Below are 23,348 nucleotides of genomic sequence, written 5' to 3'. Positions count from 1 at the left end.
AAGTCAAGCTGCTTGAAGGATATCAAGAAATATAGCTTTCCTTACAGAAGTATAGACATATGGAATAGCCTGGACAAAGAGATTGTCCAGTCTAAAAAGTTAAACGAGTTTAAAGTTAAATTTGACTTATTGAGAAACAGCGACAGAAACCCACGAGCATAGTACATTCCGTGTATATCACAATTAGGTATATTAGGTAAATACTTAAATATTTGGAACGACTTAGACAAAGAGGTGGTGCATGAGAAAAACATTCATGTGTGTAAAGGTAGACTTGATAAATGTGGATATGGAGACAGGACAACACGAGCATTGCTCAATTCCTGTATACTACAAATAGGTAAATACACACACACACACACACACACACACACGCTTTTTTTTTTTTTTTTTTTTTTTTTTTTTTTTTTTTGTGCATAATACTAATGCATCAATGTATCTTTGTGGTAGATTTTAAAATGTGAAGAAATGTGAAGTTTTACCAGTTTTACAAGCAAATCAGGGCAGGTGGCTGCTTGCCATGTCAGACCTTCAGGTTGATTCTACTCCAAAGTCATTCATTCTCTAATTTTTAATTTCCATTAACCTAACCTAATCTAACTTAATTTAACCAAACTTAACTAGCTGAAATGATTTGGGGGTGAATGAATTTGAGGTTCGAACTGATCCAGTGTCCCCAGTCTGTAGGCTGCCATCACAAATGTCAGCAAACCTGACTTGGTGCTTGTTAGTACCAAAATGTTATATCTGCAGAATTTGAGTTTCATAAGTGAATTATACGGTTATGAAAGACAATTCCTGTCATAAAGTTATCATGACTTATTAATGAGAGCTCTCCTGCAGTTTGTTCCAACATGCTCTTATGGTGTTATGCATTTACACCAAAGAGCACAGGGAGACTGATGCTTGGTGACATCATGTGCAAATGAATGTTTTGATTGGCTGCTGCACCTCCTGGCCAATGCATGTTTTCATTGACTGCAGCACCTCTTGTGAGACTTCGCGGAATAACGGTCTCCCCCTCCCCCCTCAAGTCCTCGGATTTCTTAAGTGTTCCATATGTACTAAACTGATTTCATTTTTACTTAATATTTTGAGTGTGCTGCATTGAAGATAACTAGTACAGTACTAAAGAAATGCGTCTTGGACCTGAGGCCACTAGACATAATTCATTGAGTTAGGAAAAAAAAAAAAATTTAAGGTAAAGCTGAACTGTACTGTTTAAAGCCAAAAAGAATGTTAAAAATTAAGAAGGTCTTCATATTCAATGGGTTAACCCCATGAAAATCATCATCATCATCATTGTCATTGTCATCCATACCTCTTTTTCTACTTGAGGATGGGATGGGGTACTCAGAGAGCAAGAAAATACCTGATAGAAGAAGAAACTGGCCAGAGGTCTGTCCAGGCCACACACTCATTCACTCATCATTCCAGCCCCAGGAATCCTGACTCCACCCCACAGTCATAAACATCCATGCTTACGTGCTTCATACCTTCAGTCATCTTGAGTCAATCCAACAACTGTCACTTTACTGGGACAGAACAGAGGTGCCAGATCCTTGTCATGCACTCCTCCATACAAAGTTCTCCCAGCCACCTTGATCCATTTTTTTCCACCTTGTTGTTCTATCTATCTATCTATTGCCAGACGCCTCAATCCCGTTTGGGGTGGCCACAAACAAATCGCCTCCAAGTCGCCCTGTTCCCCGCCATTTCACTCCCCTGCTCCCAACTCACACCCCCCTCTCTCATATACCTCTCCACCCCATCTCTCCATCTCATCCTTGGCCTCCCCCTCCCTCTTTCCCCCTCCACCTCACTCACATACACTCTCTTCGTCAGTCTTTGACCCTCCATCCTCTCCACATGGCCAAACCACCTCAGTGTGTTCCTCATAATGCTTCCTATCACATCCACATCCACACCACAACGCTCCTTTATATCCCCATTCGTCAGCCTGTCTCTCCATGTGACTCCACAGGCTCCTCTTAAATAACTCATTTCCACGGCTCTCACTCTTGACTTGTGTCCTTCCAACAACGTCCAAGCTTCACTTCCGTACGTTAGAGTTGGTATCACAATACTGTCATGTAGTAACTTTTTCACTTCCATGCTCACTTCCCTGTTTCTTATCACTGCTTTCAAAGAACCAGCAACCTTTCTTCCCTGCTATACCCTTTCAAGCACTTCACCCTCCAAACCTCCATCCTTACTCATCACACTACCCAAGTACTTAAACGTACTCACATTTTCCAATTCCTCACCATCCAACCTCGCTGCACATTCACTGACTTCACCTCTCTCAAAGACCATCAAATTACTCTTCCCTACATTCACCTTTAGATTCCGTTTCTTACACACACTCTCAAACTCATCCACCAAGCCTTGCAGCTCCCCTTCGTCTTCACTCAACAACACGGTATCATCTGCAAACAACAGTACAGGGAGTTTCCAAACACTATCCTCTCTCACCAGGGCCACTCCAACAATCACTACCCTACCTTGTACCTCTTTTATTACCCCATCCATGTACAGATTGAACAACCATGGAGACATGACACATCCCTGTTTCAACCCAACTTTCAAAGAGAAAAATTCACTTAGTTCACCATCCACACGCACTGCAGCCTTCGCACCATCGTACATACTCATCACAGCATTCAACAACTTCCCATCTATTCCATATATTCTTAACACTTTCCACAATCCTAGTTGTTGATATACATTTTCTTTTCCTGTTTGTCATACCTTCCCAGAATAGAATGTTGGTAATTACTGTAGTTTGAATTCCCTGACCTGTTATAAAATAAACTTGCTTAATTCCCATCATTATTATGGCATCTTTCTTTATATGGAAACAGCCAAGATGGTTTCTGTATTAGTAAAGCAGGGTTGTTATGATTTAAATCATGTGATTTAAATTGATTTAAATCAAAGTGAAAAAAAATCATGATTTAAATCAAAATTGATTTTTTTTTATAAATACAGTAAAAATGAAGACAGAGAATGTGATGGATGTGTATTGTACAGATGCATCAGGTCTGCTTGACCTGTACTCTTCCTGTACTGATCTTGCTCAAGTCAGGCACCAGTGATTGCCTTTTGTTCTGTCTGTCTATCTATTGCCAGACGCCTTAATCCCATACGGGGTGGCCACAAACAAATCGCCTCCACATCGCCCTGTCCCCCGCCATTTCACTGCCCTGCTCCCAAATCACACCCCCCTCTCTCTTATACCTCTCCCCTTCATCCCTCCATCTCATCCTTGACCTCCTCCTCTCTCTCTCTACCCCTCCACCTCACTCTCATACACTCTCCTCATCAGTCTCTCACTCTCCATCCTCTCCACATGGCCAAACCACCTCATTGTGTTTCTCCTAACGCATCCTATCACGTCTACATCCACATCACAACCCTCCTTTGTCAGTCTGTCTCTCCATGTGACTCCACAGGCTCCTCTCAAATAACTCATTTCCACTGCTCTCACTCTTGACTCTTGACTTGTGCCTTTTGTTACAGGACAAACATTAAAAAACAGAGGAAAGAAGGCTCTTTGATAATAACAATAAATGTTCCGGTTAGGAAAGTCTTTAATGCATCAGGTCTTTTCAAGTTGTATAGCAACTTTTGGGTAATAAATGTATGATACCAAAATATGATTTCATTTATCATTGATAAAGGCTTAGTAAAAAAGAAAGTCTTTATAAAAGTGAAAAAATATATTTATATTTAATTTTTAAAAATTCAATTAAGTAAAACAATCAATTTATTTTAAAGAATCTGATTTATATAAAATACTACAGATAAAAAAATATATATATATATATATATATGTGTGGATGAAAGGATGCGAAGATGTATATTGGATGCAAGAGTTTATAGAGGTTGGGGGAGTGGCCTTTCTGACCACTACTTGGTGGTGGCCAGAATTAGGATGCAAGTAAGATGGAGGAATAGAAGAAGGGAAAGACGAGAGGAAGGAGTAGTTGCAAGGAGAGTGGAAAGGTTACAAGAGGATGAGAAAAAGGCAGAGTATAAGAGAGAAGTGGAGGAACGATTGGGCAAATATGAATTGGAGCAGATGGGAGACGTGGAAGGTGTGTGTAAGATATTTACAGAAGAAATATGTGCAGCATGTGATGTGGTGTGTGGAAGGAAGAGAAGACGGAGGGGGGTGCAAGGAACAGCGTGGTGGACTGAAGAGGTGAAACAGGCTGTGGCACAAAAGAAGAAAGCATACAATGAATGGATGAGAAATAGGGGCGTGGAAGAAGTTGAGAGGCAGAAGAGAGAGTTATATGTGGAAAGGAAGAGAGAGGTGAAAAGATTAGTAAGAGAGAGTAAGAAGAGAGTGGATCAGGAATTTGGAAGGAATTTGAGTGTAAAGTGGAGGGACTGTAAGAAAATGTTCTGGAGAGAAGTGAAAAGAGTAAGACAGGGTGGAAGTGAAGTTAGCAGGGGAGTGAAAGATAAACATGGTAGATTACTAGTGGAGAAGGGAGAAAAAAGTGAGCAGATGGAGAGAACACTTTAAGGAATTGTTGAACGTAGAGGATGGAAGTAATGCGAGTATAAGTGGCTGGGGAATGGCTGGGAGAAGGAGGGAGGTGAGAAGACAGGTAGAAATCAGTAGGATAGAGGTTGTGGAAGCAATGAAGAAAGTTAAATCGGGGAAAGCCCCAGGAATTGATGGAGTGTGTGGTGAGATGCTGAAGCATGGGGGAGAGATAGTAGTAGAATGGATGTGGAAGATGTGCAGATTGGCCTGGGAGGAAGGTAGAGTCCCGGAGGATTGGAAGTCAGGTATAATTATTCCCTTGTACAAAGGAAAAGGGGAAAAAGAAGTGTGTGGTAATCATAGGGGCATTTGTCTTCTTAGTATAATAGGAAAAGTGTATGGTAGGATACTTATAGACAGAGTTAGAGAAAGAACAGAGAAATTAGTTGGAGAAGAACAGGGAGGCTTTAGGAAGGGAAGAGGTTGTGTAGATCAGATATTCATTCTTAGATCTTTAGTGGAAAAGTTTCTAGAGAAGGGAAAGAAGTTGTATGCGGCTTTCATGGATTTGGAGAAAGCATATGACAGGGTGGATAGACAAGGATTGTGGAAAGTGTTAAGAATATATGGAGTAGATGGGAAGTTGTTGAATGCTGTGAAGAGTATGTATGATGGTGCTAAGGCTGCAGTGCGTGTGGATGGTGAACTAAGTGAATTTTTCTCTTTGAAAGTTGGTTTGAAACAGGGATGTGTCATGTCTCCATGGTTGTTCAATCTGTACATGGATGGGGTAATAAAAGAGGTACAAGGTAGGGTAGTGGATGTTGGAGTGGCCCTGGTGAGAGAGGATAGTGTTTGGAAACTCCCTGTACTGTTGTTTGCAGATGATACTGTGTTGTTGAGTGAAGATGAAGGGGAGCTGCAAGGCTTGGTGGATGAGTTTGAGAGAGTGTGTAAGAAACGGAACCTAAAGGTGAATGTAGGGAAGAGTAAAGTGATGGTCTTTGAGAGAGGTGAAGTCAGTGAATGTATAGCGAGGTTGGATGGTGAGGAATTGGAAAATGTGAGTACGTTTAAGTATTTGGGTAGTGTGATGAGTAAGGATGGAGGTTTGGAGGGTGAAGTGCTTGAAAGGGTACAGCAGGGAAGAAAGGTTGCTGGTTCCTTGAAAGCAGTGATAAGAAACAGGGAAGTGAGCATGGAAGTAAAAAAGTTACTACATGACAGTATTGTGATACCAACTCTAACGTACGGAAGTGAAGCTTGGACGTTGTTGGAAGGACACAAGTCAAGAGTGAGAGCAGTGGAAATGAGTTATTTAAGAGGAGCTTGTGGAGTCACGTGGAGAGACAGGCTGACGAATGAGGATATAAAGGAGCGTTGTGGTGTTGATGTGGATGTGATAGGAAGCGTTGTGAGGAACACACTGAGGTGGTTTGGCCATGTGGAGAGGATGGAGGGTGAAAGACTGACGAAGAGAGTGTATGTGAGCGAGGTGGAGGGTGGAAGAGGGAGGGGGAGACCGAGGATGAGATGGAGGGATGGGGTGGAGAGGTATATGAGAGAGGGGGGTGTGAGTTGGGAGCAGGGTAGTGAAATGGCGGGGGACAGGGCGACTTGGAGGCGATTTGTTTGTGGCCACCCCAAACGGGATTGAGGCGTCTGGCAATAGATAGATAGATAGATATATATATATATATATATATATATATATATATATATATATATATATATATATATATGCCAATTTTTCCAACCCTGAGTGTGAGTAACTTCCTCCATAGCAAGAAGTGCAACCCTGTGGTGCACTGCCTTACTCCTACTTCCCATTCACATTATTATTTTCAATTTTGTAAGTCTGTTTATTTGAACAGTGATATATAATCATGCCTAATGGATGCATTGCAGCAAGTGAGAGGAAAAAAGACCCGGTATGGTACTCTTTTGACAAAATTCCCAAAGGCACAAACAGGATTGGAAAAAAAATAAAATAAATTTTTTTTTTTATTTAAATCAAAAATCCTATTTAAATAAAAAAAAAAAATCATTTTTTTTTTTATTTACAAAAAAAATCTGTGATTTTTTTTCCAACCCTGGAGTAAAGCCTGCTTGCTGATATTGAAAGAGCTAATGTTACCAATGTTTTGGCCCCAGGCTAATATGGATGTGAACATGGTGGATTGTAGGCTGAAGGAGCCCTTCTCTTGGAATCCCCAGTCCTCCTTTCAAGGCATATGGAAGGGAGTTGAGGGACATTTGTCTGCCCTTTCAGCTCAAAAAATGTTCCCATAGCTGAATAAAATCATCAGGGGATACCAGAAGCACAATAAAAATGGGTAATTTTATTCAGTGAGAAATATTTATAGGAAATGTTACAAAGATAGTTCATCTTTGTTATTAAGGTGAGGAGATTGTGTACTTAGACCCGCACACAACCCAAGAGGCTGGGAGTGTGAGCATCAAAAAGTCGGTGGTTGGTGATGGTGACAGTGATGACAGTGACGTTGATGCCTCTTACCACTGCCCCCTTGCACAGCGTATGCCATTCCTTCACTTGGACCCCTCACTCGCACTGGTGAGTCACAGGTTACCATTACAGAGTTTTGTGTTTCTTCCAATTATTCAAACTTGAGAGTTATGTACAGTACTTAGTACAGTTCAGACACTGATATCAGACCACTTCCTTATGATCAGTACCATAACAAGACAATGCGCTGTAGTAGATGGTTGGCCACCATTGACCCTGGGAGGTATGACAGTGGGAGTAAAATGTGGTTACAAGTGTGGTAACTAGCTACACATTCATCACTGATGCAGGAAACAACCACATAAATAAGTGTCAGGGTCCAAGCTGATACTCTAACATTCTTAAAAATGTTATAAAGCATTTGCAATTTTTTTTTTTCCCAGCAGTTTCAGCAACTGTTGCAAGGTAATTAGCTAGTTTGAGCACTTGGTTTGGCTTCCAGTCCATAGGAAACACAAGCTGTACCAAAACCAACTCAGTACTGCATAGGCATATCTTAAGAGGAAGAAGCATGGGATCATTTAATTGTTTGAATGATTGAACCCTTGCTTTCAAAACAGGTCCTCTAATCTTCAGAACCATTCAAGGGTTTTAGAAAACTGTGTAAGTTTCATTATTATTCAAATATAGTGTTATTACTATTCACAACTGTACAGTAAGCCTTCATAAATCATCCTTTTTTACATGTATTTGTTCAAAAGTCTTTTGCAAGTTTACCTTATGTGAAGCTGATTTGCCAGGCCCCTCAGTTCATGATACTTATTGTATGGAAAAAGATCTATTATTTTGAAACAAATTGCAGGCTTATAATAGGGACTGCCTGTACCTGTCAGTAGTGTAAAGTAGAAAAAATATATCACCTTGTATTTTAGCCCTAATGAGTTTGGTGAATTTATTTTTATGATAACCTCAGTCACCAGGAAACCATTTACTATGCTGGGTGGTAACCATATAACCAAATTATGGCGCCTGGTGGTTTAGTGGCTAATTAAGGCATTCTAGTTAGACTGAGCCAGTGCAGGTTTATATCCAATAGGTGGTTGAGGTTTATTGCTCACATAATGCTACTCGTGGATGAATGAGGCTGGTCACTCTGATCTTAAATGTCAGGATCAACTTGCCCAGCCCCAGGCTTTCATGCTCCTCATGGGGCAACACTGGCTTAGATGATAAATGAATGAAGTAACCTCAGTGAGTTATGTGTATTTATTGGTATGGTAACTGTTTGTGTATTTATTGGTATTCTAACCTCATTGAGTTTTGTGTATTTATTGGTATCATAACCCCAGTGAGTTTTGTGTAGTTCCTATCATTAGAACCCCACATACTTCTACTGTATGTATTCATTGTATTATATCTCCAGCGAGTTTTGTGTGCAGTAAGTTCTCTGTGTGTCAGCAGTTTTTATGTTTATTTTTGCTGTTAGGTCTGGAGTAAATTGCAAAAATCTTGCCTGTTAACTCCTTGCCATCTACAGAGCTGATTTGCAAGTACTGTACCTCCCAGTTTACAGTACCAGTTGTATAAAAAGAGCTGTGGCACTTTTGGACACATTCCTGATGTATAATGAGGAATGACTTCATTCTAATCATATAGATAAAAATAAAACCCATCTAGCTCAGCGTTTTTCACTTTTGTCAAAGATGTACTTATCAACAGAATTTATTGTCCAATGCCCACCTTAAATGCCAGCTCACTACATATGTGAATTTGTTTCTTTATATATTCAATTTCACCCCTTCTTATAACAGCAAGATTTTTTTTTATTTTTTCAGAATTGCATTTTTCATTCTCTGAAATGTTTCCTGAGTTTTCTCAACAATTGGGTCGTTTTCCTGATTAATTTAGAGCTTATTTGGTGAAGTTGCATACTAATCTTTTTTTTCCCTAATAGACAGGTTTTTGCATCAGTTCAGGAGAATGATTTTGAATTGCTTTTAAAGCAGTTACTTTCAGTTGTAATGAGTTACCACTTGGCACTCTTTTCTTCCTTGAAATGACCCCTATGTTGAGTAGAAAAAAAAAAAAAGTCATTTAAAAGACCCTGCCTGCCAAAGTAAAAATCAGACTATTCACAAGGCAACATTTTTAACCATTTATGACAATGGTCATGCTAGCAGAAATTTTTTAGTATTTGTTGCATGAGAAACCTAAGGACTTGTTCATTTTGTTTCATTTATAAAGGCTCCAACATGCTTGCTTGTATCGATCGTGGTCACCCAATGGCGGCTTTCCATACTGCTCGATCTCTGACAGCCTCCCTATTCAGTCTTTCATCCCTGAGGTCACACACTCTGACCTCATTCCAGGTCTTTTTTGGTCTGCCTCTTGCAACCCTACCCCAAATGTGAACATCACTTTGTGCACCTAGTTGTCATCCCCCATCCTCTCCACATGCCCAAACCATCTCAGTCTGCCTCATCACAACACCAATACACTACAGTCTCATTCTTCCCCTTAACTCTTCCATCATAAACCTACCCCCCCAGGTATTGCATTCAAGGATGCATTGCACATCCACCCAGCCATCGTCATTTCTGTACATTTCAGTTTGTGAATATCATTTATCTTTGCTGCCCAGGTCTCACTACCACAAACCATTACACTTCTAACACTTGCTGCATGCAAAATTCCCTTATCGCGGAGAGAGAGCTCTCTAAATGTCGGGAGAGGCAACAGCTCTCTAGCCACAGAGCTAGCTCCAGCCCAACCTCCAGCATATAACATGTCTCCCAAGTAACAAAAGTCTTCGACGCACTCCAGAGACTCACCAGCAAGATCAGTCCTTTCACGCCTGACAGTCTCCACGTGCTCTCCCTGACACACTACACACATAAAAACAGCATTATCTCGCAGTCTACCTCCAATACCACTACATCTCTTATGCACCCACTCGTCACAAGCACTACACAAGATGGAATTACAGTAATCTCTTATTTACCCGGACATAATGGAGCCAAAGGCATGTCAAGGTAGTGGCAACATCCGGATAATGAACACTATTCCCCTAGCATACCCAGACCTTACCAATACCCGCCTCTAACCTGTACCTAACCTATTTGCGCAGTACATGTGCTTAACCTGTGGAGTGCATGATTACCTTTTTTTATCCCACCCTGCGGTGAGCAAAAAATGAACAGAAAAAAGTTTTTTTTTTTAGTTTGTGTTTAATACAGGAGCGAGAGAGTGCTGTTCATTGGAGACATGAATGGCAAAGTTGGGAATGTATGAGTGGATGGAGTGGTTGGTCAGTGGGGTGTGCCAGCTGAAGTAGATGGGAATGGTAGTGCTTTGGTGGACATCTGTGCTTGTAAGGGGTTGGCAATAGCCAACACCTACTTTCGTCATAAGATGATCCACCAGTATACATGGAGAGTAATGAGGAGGATGGATGGTGAACTTGTTGAACGAAAGGCAATGATAGACTACGTGTGTGTGGATGAGCGAATGAGAAGACAAGTGTTGGATGCAAGAGTGTGGAGAGGGTGGGGGAATGGAGTCTCAGACCATCACTTAGTGATGGTCAAGGTAAAGATGCAAAGAAAGTGGTTGAGGAGGCGAAGGGGAAGACAGGAGGAAGCAGCTCCTGTGAGAAGAGTAGAGAAATTGCAAGATAGTGAGAGAATGACAGAGTATAAGAGCATAGTGGAAGAAAGATTGGGAAGGTATGAGCTAGAGCAGATGGAAGGGGTGGAAGACGTATGTAAGATATTCACGGAAGAGATAGGCGCAGCGTGTGAGGCGGTTTGTGGAGTGAGGAGGAGATGCAAGGGTGTGTAAGGGACAGCATGGTGGAATGATGAGGTGAAACGAGCTGTGGAACAAAACAAGAAGGCATATGGTGAATGGTTGGCGAGTAGAGGTAGGGGAGAAGATGAGAGAGAGAAGAGAGAGGTATATGTGAGCAGGAGAAGGGAGGTTAAGAGACTAGTGAAGGAGAGTAACAAGAAAGTGGATGAAGAGTTTGAGAGGAATCTGAGTGTGAAATGGAGGGAGAGTAAGAAATTGTTTTGGAAGGAGGTAAAGAAAGTAAGGCAGCGTGAAAGGGGAAATAATAAGGGAGTGAAAGATAGGAATAATAGATTGTTGGTGGAGAAGAGAGAGAAATTGAGGAGATGGAAGGAGCACTTTGAGGATTTGTTGAATGTAGAGAGTGAGAGCAGTATGAGTATAAGTGGTTGGGGAATGGCTGGGAGAAGAAGAGATGAGAGGAGGGAGGAAGAGATCAGTAGGTCGGAAATAGTGGAAGCGATGAAGAAGATTAAGCTGGGAAAGGCCCCAGGAATTGATGGTGTGTGTGGTGAAATGCTTAGATATGGGGGTGAGATTGTTGTGGAGTGGATATGGAAGTTGTGTAGATTGGCTTGGGAAGAGGGAAGGGTTCCAGAGGACTGGAAATCAGGTATAATTGTTCCTCTGTACAAAGGAAAAGGGGAGAGAGAAGTATGTGTTAACCATAGGGGTATTTGCCTTCTTAGTGTAACTGGTAAAATATATGGTAGAATACTCATTGATAGGGTTAGGCATATGACAGAGGAGCTAGTTGGAGAAGAACAAGGGGGATTTAGGAAGGGAAAAGGGTGTGTAGATCAGATATTTGTTCTAAGATGTTTAGTGGAGAAGTATCTAGAGAAGGGAAGGAAGTGTATGCTGCCTTCATGGACTTGGAGAAAGCTTTGACAGAATAGATAGGCAAGGTATGTGGAAGGTATTAAGAATATATGGAGTGGAGGGGAAATTGTTGAGTGCTGTGAAGAGTATGTACGAGGGAGCTAGGGCTAGAGTGCGAGTGGATGGTGAGCTGAGTGAGTTCTTTGATCTCAATGTGGGACAGAAACAGGGGTGTGTGATGTCTCCATGGCTGTTTAATATATATATGGATGGGGTTGTAAAGGAGGTGCAAGGTAGGGCAGTGGATGTGGGGCTGGCCCTAATGAATGAGGGTGAGATTTGGAAGCTTCCGTTGTTGCTGTTTGCTGATGATACAGTATTGTTGAGTGAAGATGAATGGGGGTTGCAAGGTTTGGTGAATGAATTTGGGACAGTGTGTAGGAGGAGGAATCTGAAAGTTAATGTAAACAAAAGTAAAGTTATGGCGTTTGAGAGGAATGAAGTCACAGAGTGTGCAGTGAGGTTGGATGGTGAGGATATGGAGAATGTGAGTGCATTCAAGTACTTGGGTAGTGTGATGAGTAAGGATGGAACTTTGAGGGATGAAGTACGTGAAAGGGTACAGCAGGGAAGGAAGGTTGTTGGTACACTGAAAGCAGTGATGAGAAATAGGGAGGTGCGTATGGAAGTTAAGAAGTCACTGCATGATGGTATTGTGATCCCTATCCTGACGTATGGAAGCGAGGCGTGGACCTTGCAAGAGGGAAACAAGTCAAGAGTGAGAGCAGTGGAAATGAGTTACTTGAGAGGAGCATGTGGAGTGACGTGGAGGGACAGGTTGACGAATGAAGAAGTGAAAGAATGTTGTGGGGTAGATGTGGATGTGGTTGAGAAGATTAGGAGAAATATACTGAGGTGGTTTGGACATGTGAAGAGAATGGAGAATGAAAGACTGACTAAGAGGGTGTATGTAGGTGAGGTGGAGGGAGGGAGAGGGAGGGGTAGACCGAGGATGAGGTGGAGGGATGGAGTTGAGAGGTATATGAAGGAGTGGGGGGGTGAGTTGGGGGGAGGGTAGTCAAATGGTGGGTGACAGAGTAACTTGGAGGCGTTTTGTCTGCGGCCACCCTTTGCGGGATTAGGGCATTGGGCTATAGATAGATAGATAGATAGTTTATTACAAACCTGAAGATAAACATCAAGGGCATCATTTGGTGGAAAAAAATAAAAAAATTCTCTTTTCGTCTTTGCGTAGGGCCATGCGTAAGTTTATGTAGGGGAGTAGTGAAAAAATTATAAAAAAAAAAAAAAAAAAAAATGTTTTTGTTGATTATGAACTTGAAGATAAACATCCAGGGCATCATCTGGTGAAAAGAAAAAAAATCTCTCTCTCTTCGTCTTTGTGTAGCACCATGTGTAAGTTTGCATAGGGGTGGAGTAGTTAGAGGGTGATGCACTGCCAGCACAGCCTGAGCTGTGGCTCGCAACGCCACATTACCCAGCCTGAGCTGTGGCTCGCAATCCACAGGTTAATTTGGCAGTGTTTTCTGGTCATTCAGGCATATTTTGATATCAAAACCCACATAAGAATATCCAAAGTAATGCTAAACACCAAGAAAACCATGCAGAAAAACCACTGAAAACCAAAAAATACCCTACCTGTACACTACTGTACAGGGTGGTACAAAAGTAGGTTGACATTATTATGTTTTATTATGTTTGTAAAAGTCTTATGTTATGTAAAACTCTTATGTAAAAGTCTTATGTTATGTTACACTCCAGGAATGTGTCAATGGTGAGGGCGGACACTTTTAACACTTACGAGACTAAACGTGTCTTTGTGTTGGAAAAAATGCTAAATGTCAACCTACTTTTTGACCACCCTGTATGTACACCCAAGCACCAAAGTTTCTGTACCCTCCTCGGTGGAAGGAAGTGGAAGTCAGGGTTAGAGAGAGGGCAGGCGAATAGACAACCATGAGTGGTAGTTTTGTACTGAGCTGTGAGGTGAATGATGAAATTGGATTCAAAACATTATGCATTCCTAACATATATAGCACATATTGTAATGTAGACCCCCTGGGGGTAGGGTTTTTTTCAAGAATACTCCCCCAGTATCCCTGCTTGTCATACAAGGCGACTAAAAGGGTTGGCAGAGGGTTAGCGCCCCTCCCCAGAAAACAACTAACTAAAAAGACGAACAAGAAGCCTCGGACAAGGACTGACCAAAAGATGACAACCAATGACTGGACAAAGGACATGGTAATCGCAGCATGGAATGTAAGAGGTGCGAATGATGAGGTGAAAGAGAGAGAGATTGTCCAGGTGCTTGAGGGTGCGAAAGTTGATGTATGTGGAGTAACTGAAACTAAATGGAGAGGTGAGAGTGTGAGAGAATGGGAGTATGGATGGGGTATATGTGCAGGAGTAGGTGAGAATGAGAGGGCAAAAGAATGAATGTGTATTGTTGTGAGTAAAAGATGGAAGAACATAAGAGAGTATGGATCAGTTGCGTCAAGGATTGTGTGGGTAAGATTGAAAGTTGGAATATAAATGTGGACGATTGTGTGCATGTATGCAGCAACGCAAGATCATGCAAGCAGAGTGAGAGAAGAGTTCTGGACAAATGTGGAAGTGTGTATGGAAAAGTTTGGAAGGAATGAGAGTGTTTTTGATCGGTGATATGGATGGTAAAGTAGGGAATGTGAAGGTGGATGGAATAGTTGGTGAGTGGGGTGTGCCTGTTGAGATAGATGAGAATGGTAGTGTGTTAGTGGACATTTGTGTTGGGAGGGGGTTGGTGATACCCAATACCCTCTTCAAGCATAAAATGATCCACAGGTATACATGGCAAGTGATGAGAAGGGTGGGTGGTGAACTGAATGAAATGAAGGCAATGACTGATTATGTGTGTATGGATGAAAGGATGCGAAGATGTGTAATGGATGCAAGAGCTTATAGAAGTTGGGGGAGTGGACTTTCTGACCACTACTTGGTGGTGGCCAGGATCAAGATCCAAATAAGATGGAGAAATAGAAGGAGGGAAGGACGGGAAGAAGGAGTATTTGCAAAGAGAGTGGAAAGGTTACAAGGGGATGAGAAAAAGGCAGAATATAGGAGAGAAGTGGAGGAACGATTGGGCAAATATGAATTAGAGCAGATGGGGGACATGGAAGGTGTGTGCAGGATATTCACAGAAGAAATATGTGCAGCATGTGATGTGGTGTGTGAGATGAAGAGAAGACAGAGGGGGGTGCAAGGAACAGCGTGGTGGAATGAAGGGGTGAGACGGGCTGTGGCACAAAAGAAGAAAGCATACAATGAATGGATGAGAAATAAGGGCATGGAAGAAGTTGAGAGGTGGAAGGGAGAGTTATATGTAGAAAGAAAGAGAGGTGAAAAGATTAGTAACAGAGAGTAAGAAGAGAGTAGATGAGGAATTTGGAAGGAATTTGAGTGTAAAGTGGAGGGACTGTAAGAAAATGTTCTGGAAAGAGGTGAAGAGAGTAAGACAGGGTGGAAGTGAAGTTAGCAGGGGAGTGAAAGATAAAAATGGTAGATTACTAGTAGAGAAAGGAGAAAAAGTGAGCTGATGGAGAGAACACTTTAAGGAATTGTTGAACATAGAGGATGGAAGTAATGTGAGTATAAGTGGGTGGGGAATGGGTGGGAGAAGGAGGGAGGTGAGAAGACAGGAAGAAATCAGTAGGATAGAAGTTGTGGAAGCACTGAAGAAAGTTAAATTGGGGAAAGCCCCAGGAATTGATGGAGTGTGTGGTGAAATGCAGAAGCATGGGGTAGAGATAGTAGTAGAATGGATGTGGAAGATTTGCAGATTGGCCTGGGAGGAAGGTAGAGTCCTGGAGGATTGGAAGTCAGGTATAATTATTCCCTTGTACGAAGGAAAAGAGGAAAAAGAAGTGTGTGGTAATAATAGGGGCATTTGTCTTCTTAGTATAATAGGAAAAGTGTATGGTAGGATACTTACTGACAGAGTTAGAGAAAGAACAGAGGAATTAGTTGGAGAAGAACAGGGAGGATTTAGGAAGGGAAGAGGTTGTGTAGATCTGATATTCATTCTTAGATCTTTAGTGGAAAAGTTTCTAGAGAAGGGAAAGAAGTTGTATGCGGCTTTCATGGATTTGGAGAAAGCATATGACAGGGTGGATAGACAAGGATTGTGAAAAGTATTAAGAATATATGGAGTAGATGGGAAGTTGTTAAATGCTGTGAAGAGTATGTATGATGGTGCTAAGGCTGTAGTGCATGTGGATGGTGAACTGAGTGAATTTTTCTCTTTGAAGGTTGGGTTGAAACAGGGATGTGTCATGTCTCCATGGTTGTTCAATCTGTAAATGGATGGGGTAATAAAAGAGGTACAAGGTAGGGCAGTGGATGTTAGAGTGGCCCTGGTGAGAGAGGGTAGTGTTTGGAAACTCCCTGTACTGTTGTTTGCAGATGATACTGTGTTGTTGAGTGAAGTCGAAGGGGAGCTGCAAGGCTTGGTGGATGAGTTTGGGAGAGTGTGTAAGAAAAGAAATCTAAAGGTGAATGTAGGGAAGAGTAGAGTGATGGTCTTTGAGAGAGGTGAAGTCAGTGAATGTACAGCGAGGTTGGATGCTGAGGAATTGAAAAATGTGAGTATGTTTAAGTACTTGGGTAGTGTGATGAGTAAGGATGGAGGTTTGGAGGGTGAAGTGCTTGAAAGGGTACAGCAGGGAAGAAAGAGTGTTGGTTCCTTGAAAAGAGTGATAAGAAACAGGGAAGTGAGCATGGAAGTGAAAAAGTTACTACATGACAGTATTGTGATACCAACTCTAACGTATGGAAGTGAAGCTTGGACGAGTGAGAGTAGTGGAAATGAGTTTTTTAAGAGGAGCTTGTGGAGTCACATGGAGAGACAGGCTGACAAATGAGGATATAAAGGAGCATTGTGGTGTGGATATGGATGTGATAGGAAGCATTAGGAGGAATACACTGAGGTGGTTTGGCCATGTGGAGAGGATGGAGGGTGAAAGACTGACAAAGAGAGTGTATGTGAGTGAGGTGGCGGGAGGGTGAGGCCGAGGATGAGATGGAGGGATCGGGTGGAGAGGTATGAGAGAGGGGGGTGTGAGGTGGGAGCAGGGCAGTGAAATGGTGGAGGACAGGGCGACTTGGAGGCAATTTGTTTGTGGCCACCCCGAACGGGATTGAGGCATCTGGCAATAGATAGATAGATAGATAACATAGACTACTATGTCATCATGGAGTCCTGTGAAACTCATCCAGACATGACCCATCTTTTTCAGATGCTCAACGTACAAATAATGCTCTGAGTCATTTGTGTATAAGCTGCGACCGGTCATTATCACTGCAGTGATAATTTTTGTAAATATGTTATTCCTGGATTGTCTATAGCCACAGTAGCTGTGCGTATGATTATGATTGTTAAAACTATTTTATGTGGACAAATAAACCACATTATGATGGGCGGTGGAGAGCATTCACCAGTAATTAACTACAGTATAACCAGATGAAATTAGAAGCAAATGACACAAAATATTACGAGAACAAAGATAAAGCTTTCGTATCCTTCTCCACCTCGTTATCCAACCATTGTTTCACCTCATACGTGCATTATTTACCTTCAGTCTCTGCCTCTTCTATTGCTCTTTTTCCTGGTATCGCTTACTGCGGGCTGTCATATTCTTAAGGGGGTTTGTAGTTGTCCAGCCCTATAACCTGTACTGTATTACATTATTCGTCACATCATCACTCCCGCACAAACAACATTAGCACAAGAATGCAGAATCTGTTACTACCGTTATTGGCACTGCCACTACTGACCCCCCTTTTCCCACTGACTGTGTCTAATTTCCCTCAGAATACTACTACTGCTACTCTTGCTACTAATCTTCCATAAATCTGTACAGCAAGCTTGCCCTGAACATATGGATTTCGTTCTAAATGTGGCGTGTTCGGCGTGAAACTGTGTAAGTTTTAACTACTCCTTGTATTGCTCCCCAGACCCCCTAAATGTGGTGTTTTGCTGTTATCTGCCATTGGTAATCAATATGAAGCACTAAGTGGTTAGAAGGTTTATTTAATGTTATAACGTACAAATACAGTACTGCACAGCAGAACTTCAACATACAAATACCGTATATAAACACAAGGCAACATTCCGACACCGATTGGTTTTGGGACAATTCACCGTCGTCAGTTCACTGTCACAACAATAACAAGACAATTCACCGTCATTAATGAAGACAGCTATGGATGACGCTAGAATATAATTCAAAGGTGACTGCAATGAGGAAGAAACAAGCTAATTATTGACTAAAGGTGCAACTAATAAATATCCAGAGCCTACACTATTGAACATAGACTTTGATGGCTCCCCCTGAAATATAGTTATCAAAGTACAGTATTGATTAATTAATAATAAATATATTTATAGGATGACGGGGAATCGTCCAGGGTGTGAATTATCCTGATGGGGATTCGTCCATGTTTTGACAGGTAATTGTCTGACGGCGAATTGTCTCGGAACTCGTTTCGTTTTCGTTCGTTTTCATTTTTAAAGGCTCCAACATGCTTGCATGTGTCGGCATTGGTCACCTAATGGCGGCTCTCCACGCTGCACGATCCATTGCAGCCTCCCTGTTCAGTCCCTTAACCCTAAGGTCACACTTAATGACCTCTTCCCATGTCTTTCTCGGTCTACCCCTCATAACCCCACCCCCAATAATAACACTTCTCACCTTCCTCACCCAATTATCATCCCCCATCCTCTCCACATGTCCAAACCACCTCAATCTACCTCTCCTCATCAAAACACCAATACACTCCAGTCCCATCCTAACTCTCAACTCTTCCATTGTAAACCCAGCCCCTCCAGGCCTTGGACGCAGGGACGCACTGCACATCCACCTAATCATTGTCATTTCTGTACGTCTGAGCTGGCGAATATCTTCCTCCCTCACTGCCCAGGTCTCACTGCCATACAGCATTACACTCCTAACACGTGCTGCTGATCATGGATAATTATATAAATTATATAAATCAGGTTAACTGGTTACAGGGCTTTATTTAATGCTTTAACTTTAAGTGCTTTAACTTACAAATACCAGAACAGTAAAAATTTAACTTACAGATACAGTACTGTAGAAAAGCAGTACAGCATATCTTTAACGAACAAATAAAATAGGCGATATTCTGACGCCTATCAGGTAAACTGGTTATAAGACTTTATTTCTTGCTTTAATGTTATTTAATAGTACTTTAACTTGTACATAAACTTACCAGAACAGTGATATAAAATATTAACTTACAAATACAGTACTGTGGAAAAGCAGTACAACGAATCATATGATCACGTTATCAAAACAAACCTTACATGCTGCGCTGATGTTCGAAGATTTGGCTTTTCAAAAGTCTCTCTTACATAAATTTATAGTTTTCATAATGGTTCTTTAATCTTACATTGTCTTATACATATTCCAGCACTTACCGCATATAATTGCTAGTGCATTTGGCGAGAACGTGTTCGTGGCGAGCTTACTGTATAATAAACGAGGTGCTACCCAAAAGTTCCAGTAATTTGAACAGAGGGAGCCAACCGTTTGCAGTTTTGCCTTTTGCCACTAGGAGGAGGCAGCAGCACCCCTTGTGCATCAATGTGGCCCAGGCCATGTCTGTGAGCAGATGTGTTGTTGAGCTACGCTTACTATTGTAACGTGGTATGTAGGTGGTTTGGCAGTTTTGCAATGGCAGACAAATGGGGCTTCAATATCAAGTCAATGTTGATTATTTTCTTCGATATCCAAGGGATTGTTCACAAGGAATTCATCCCACTCAGTCAGTCTGTCAGTGGAAAGTTTTATTGTGAAGTTTTGCAGCATCTGAGGGAGAACATCTGCCACAAACATCCAGAACAGTGGAAGAACAAGGACTGGGTCCTGCATCATGACAACGCCCCCACCCACACATCTCTTGTTGTCTGGCAGTTCTTGGCTTCCACTAACACAGTACAGTATTCATTCCCCACCCACCCTTTTTGCTTGACCATGCTCCCTGTGACTTTTTCCTGTTTCCCAAGCTGAAATTATGACCGAAAGGGCGTGGATTTGACTCAATTGAGGAGATCCAGACAGAATCGCAGGAGGTGCTCAAGACCATCACACCTGAAACCTGCCAGGGATGCATGGACTCATGAAAAAAACGCTGGGACCAATGTATACATGCCCAAGGGGACTATTTCTAAGGCGACAGTGAGAACTAGGAAGTAAGGTAACTTATTTTCCTACTGTATTCAAATTACTGGAAATTTTGGGTAGCACCTCAGACATATGATTGTCCTTGTGTCTGCGTATATGCTAACCACATTGTCCCTGTCCCACTGTCGACAACTCGTCACTTATCTCTCACCGCTGCCCCAGTGGCACCTCTTTCTCTCCCAGCCACCGTTGACCCTACTCCTCCCCCACACCATTACCACACTATCCCTCACCTCATCCCTGGGCCACCAGGCCTGGTGTCCACCCTTTAACTGTGAATATACGTGGTATGCATTAATAATGAAAAAAGGCATTTGGGAGCCGAATGCTAATTGTCCTCCAGAATATGCTGTTGGCCAGGTCCAAGATGTAGGCCATATCTTGATACTCTGAAGGTTTCATGTTGATAGTTGAAGCCATTCATCAGATATAATGGTGTTAAAGGTGGGTGATAAAAATTAGTTGACCTTTAGCAGCCATTTTGGTAACCTTGACATTGACCCCAAGTGCCCATTTTTCAACTCGTCCATGATTTTGGCCATATCTCGATTCCTGAAATCTTCATGTTGATAGCTTACACCGTTCATGAGATATAATGGTGCTAAAGGTGGGTGAAAAAAACTAGTTGACCTTTGACAGCCATTTTGCTGACCTTGATCTTGACCCCGAGTGCCCATTTTCGAACTCGGGCAAGATTTTGGCCATATCTTAATACCTTGAAGGTTTCATGTTGATAACTCAAGCCGTTCATGAAACATGATGGGAACACACACACACACACACACACACACACACACACACACACAGAGATAAGGCATGGAATAACTGGGAGAAAGAGAGGTAACAACAGAACAAAGGAAGAATATAGAAGAACTAGAAATGAATACACAAGAATACGTAGAGAAGAAGAAAGGAATTTTGAAAAAGGTATAATAGACAAATGCAAGGATGAATCCAAACTATTTTATAGATTTGTTAATGGGAGACTGAAACAAAAGGAAGGAATCACCAAATTGAAAGTAAAAGGAGAGGTCTATAAAGATGCAGCAATGCAAACTGAAATAATGAACAAATGTTTCCAATCGGTTTTCACTAATGAAAAAGAGTTTGTGGAAGAGGAGGGAGTGATTACAAATGTACCGGTGCTAAATGATATGAGTGGAGGTACAGGAAGTGTATAAATTACTGGAAACCCAAGATGTAAGGAAAGCCCAAGGACCTGATGGAATCTCTAATTGGGTACTGAAGGAATGCAGAGAACAACTGGTAGATAAAATTCACAGTTTAATCATGTGCTCTCTGGAAGAGGGGAAAGTGCCACAAGAATGGAAGAGGGCAAATGTGGTACCAATTTATAATGGAGGAAACAGGGAAGAACCCCTGAATTATAGACCAGTGTCTTAAACCAGCATAGTCGCAAAATTGTGCGAGAGAATCCTGAAAGACAGATGGATAAAATATCTAGAAGAGATGAATATTTTGGCTGAATGTCAGTTTGGATTCAGAAGTGGAAGGTCATGTGTTTCTAACTTGTTGAGCTTTTACTCAAGAGCAATTGACGAGGTACAGGAGAGAGATGGTTGGGTGGATTGTGTGTACTTAGACTTAGAGAAGGCTTTTGACAAAGTACCTCATAAGAGACTAATGTGGAAACTAGAATATATAGGAGGACTGAAGGGGAAACTCCTGGAATGGATGAGAGACTTTTTGACTGACAGACAAATGAGGACAGTAATAAAGGATAGGATGTCTGGATGGAGGGAAGTAACAAGTGGAGTCCATCAAGGCTCGGCGTTGGTGCCAGTAATGTTCCTGATTTGCGTAAATGATATGGTAGATGAAGTGAACAGCTATGCAAGTCTGTTTGCTGATAATGTAAAGATCTTGAGGAAGGTAGAGGTTGAGGAGGATTGTAAAATGCTGCAGGAGGATCTGGATAGGATACATGATTGGAGCCGGACGTGGGAAATTAAATTTAACGTAAAGAAATGTAAAATATTGGAAATGGGTAAAAGTACCAAGAGGCCATCACTGAACCATTTGTTGGGTAATGAATTAATCACAAAAATGAGAGAAGAGAAAGATTTGGGAGTGCTGGTCCGAGATAGTTTGTCACCTGAAAAGCATATTAACAAGATAGTTAGAGAGACTTATAAACTCTTGACTAACATAAGAGTAGCATTTCATTATATGGATGAGGAGATGATGAAAAAATTGATATTGGCCATGATCCACCCCAGGTTAGAATATGCAGCTATATTGTGGTCCCCACACAAAAAGAAAGATATAAACAAGATTGAGAGAATACAAAGAACAGCAACCAAGATGGTCCCCAATGTGGCAGATCTGTCATACAGAGAGAGGCTGGAAAAGCTGGATTTGCCTTCGTTAGAGGAAAGGAGAAAGAGGGGAGACATGATTGCAGTGTTCAGGACCATGGTGGGAGTAGATAAAATTTACCGAGAAGATCTGTTTTTATGGGATAAGAGAGCAACAAGAGGACATAGAATGAAATTGAAAAAGTCAGGCTGCTTGAAGAATATCAAGAAATATAGCTTTCCTTATAGAAGTATAGACTTATGGAATAGCCTGGACAAAGAGATCGTCCAGTCTAAAAATTTAACGAGTTTAAAGCTAAATTTGACTTACTGAGATACAGCGATGGGAACCCATGAGCATAGCATATTTTGTGTGTATCACAATTATGTATATTGGGTAAATACATAAGTATTTGGAACGACTTAGACGAAAAGGTGTTGCAGGAGAAAAACATTCATGTGTGTAAAGGTAGACTAGATGAATGTGGATATGGAGACAGGACAACACGAGCATTGCTCAATTCCTGTATACTACAAATAGGTAAATACACACACACACACACACACACACACACACACACACACAGAAATAAGGTGTGAAATAACTGGAGAAAGAGAGGTAACATCAGAACAATGGAAGAATATAAAAGAACTAGAAATGAATACACAAGAATAAGTAGAGAGGAAGAAAGGAGTTTTGAAAAAGGTATAATAGACAAATGCAAGGATGAATCCAAACTGTTTTATAGATTTTTTAATGGCAAACTGGAACAAGAGGAAGGAATCACCAAACTGAAAGTAAAAGGAGAGATCTATAAAGATGCAGCAGTGCAAGTTGGAATAATGAACTAATGTTTCCAATCTGTTTTCACTAATGAAAAGGAGTGTGTGAAAGGGGAGGGAGTGATTAGAAATGTACCGGTGATAAAAGATATAAAAGTGGAGGTACAGGAAGTGTATATATAAATCAATAGAAACTCAGGATGTAAGGAAAGCCCCAGGACCTGATGGAATTTCTAATTGGGTACTGAAGGAATGCAGAGAACAGCTGGTAGATAAAATTCACAGTTTAATTGTGTGTTCTCTGGAAGAGGGGAAAGTGCCACAAGAATGGAAGAGGGCAAATGTGG

At 41.5% G+C, this 23,348-nt stretch overlaps 1 protein-coding gene across 2 annotated transcripts in view; it reads left to right on the top strand.

Annotated features, from left to right (window-relative positions):
- LOC145417333 (cysteine protease ATG4B-like) overlaps nt 1-23,348 on the top strand; it is a 387,500-nt gene that overhangs the window by 273,447 nt on the left and 90,705 nt on the right. For both annotated transcript variants that reach the window (XM_080286013.1, XM_080286012.1), the window contains one exon: nt 6,904-7,076. In XM_080286013.1, the coding sequence (XP_080142139.1) occupies nt 6,904-7,076 (173 nt within the window). The remainder of the gene's footprint in view (nt 1-6,903; nt 7,077-23,348) is intronic.

This window comes from Coenobita brevimanus, chromosome 110, assembly GCF_032717465.1.
Source record: "Coenobita brevimanus isolate Jiangsu-jjx chromosome 110, ASM3271746v2, whole genome shotgun sequence".
NCBI lineage: Eukaryota > Metazoa > Arthropoda > Malacostraca > Decapoda > Coenobitidae > Coenobita > Coenobita brevimanus.
Note: the sequence above shows the minus strand (reverse complement) of the source record. Positions and strands in the feature narration are given on the sequence as shown.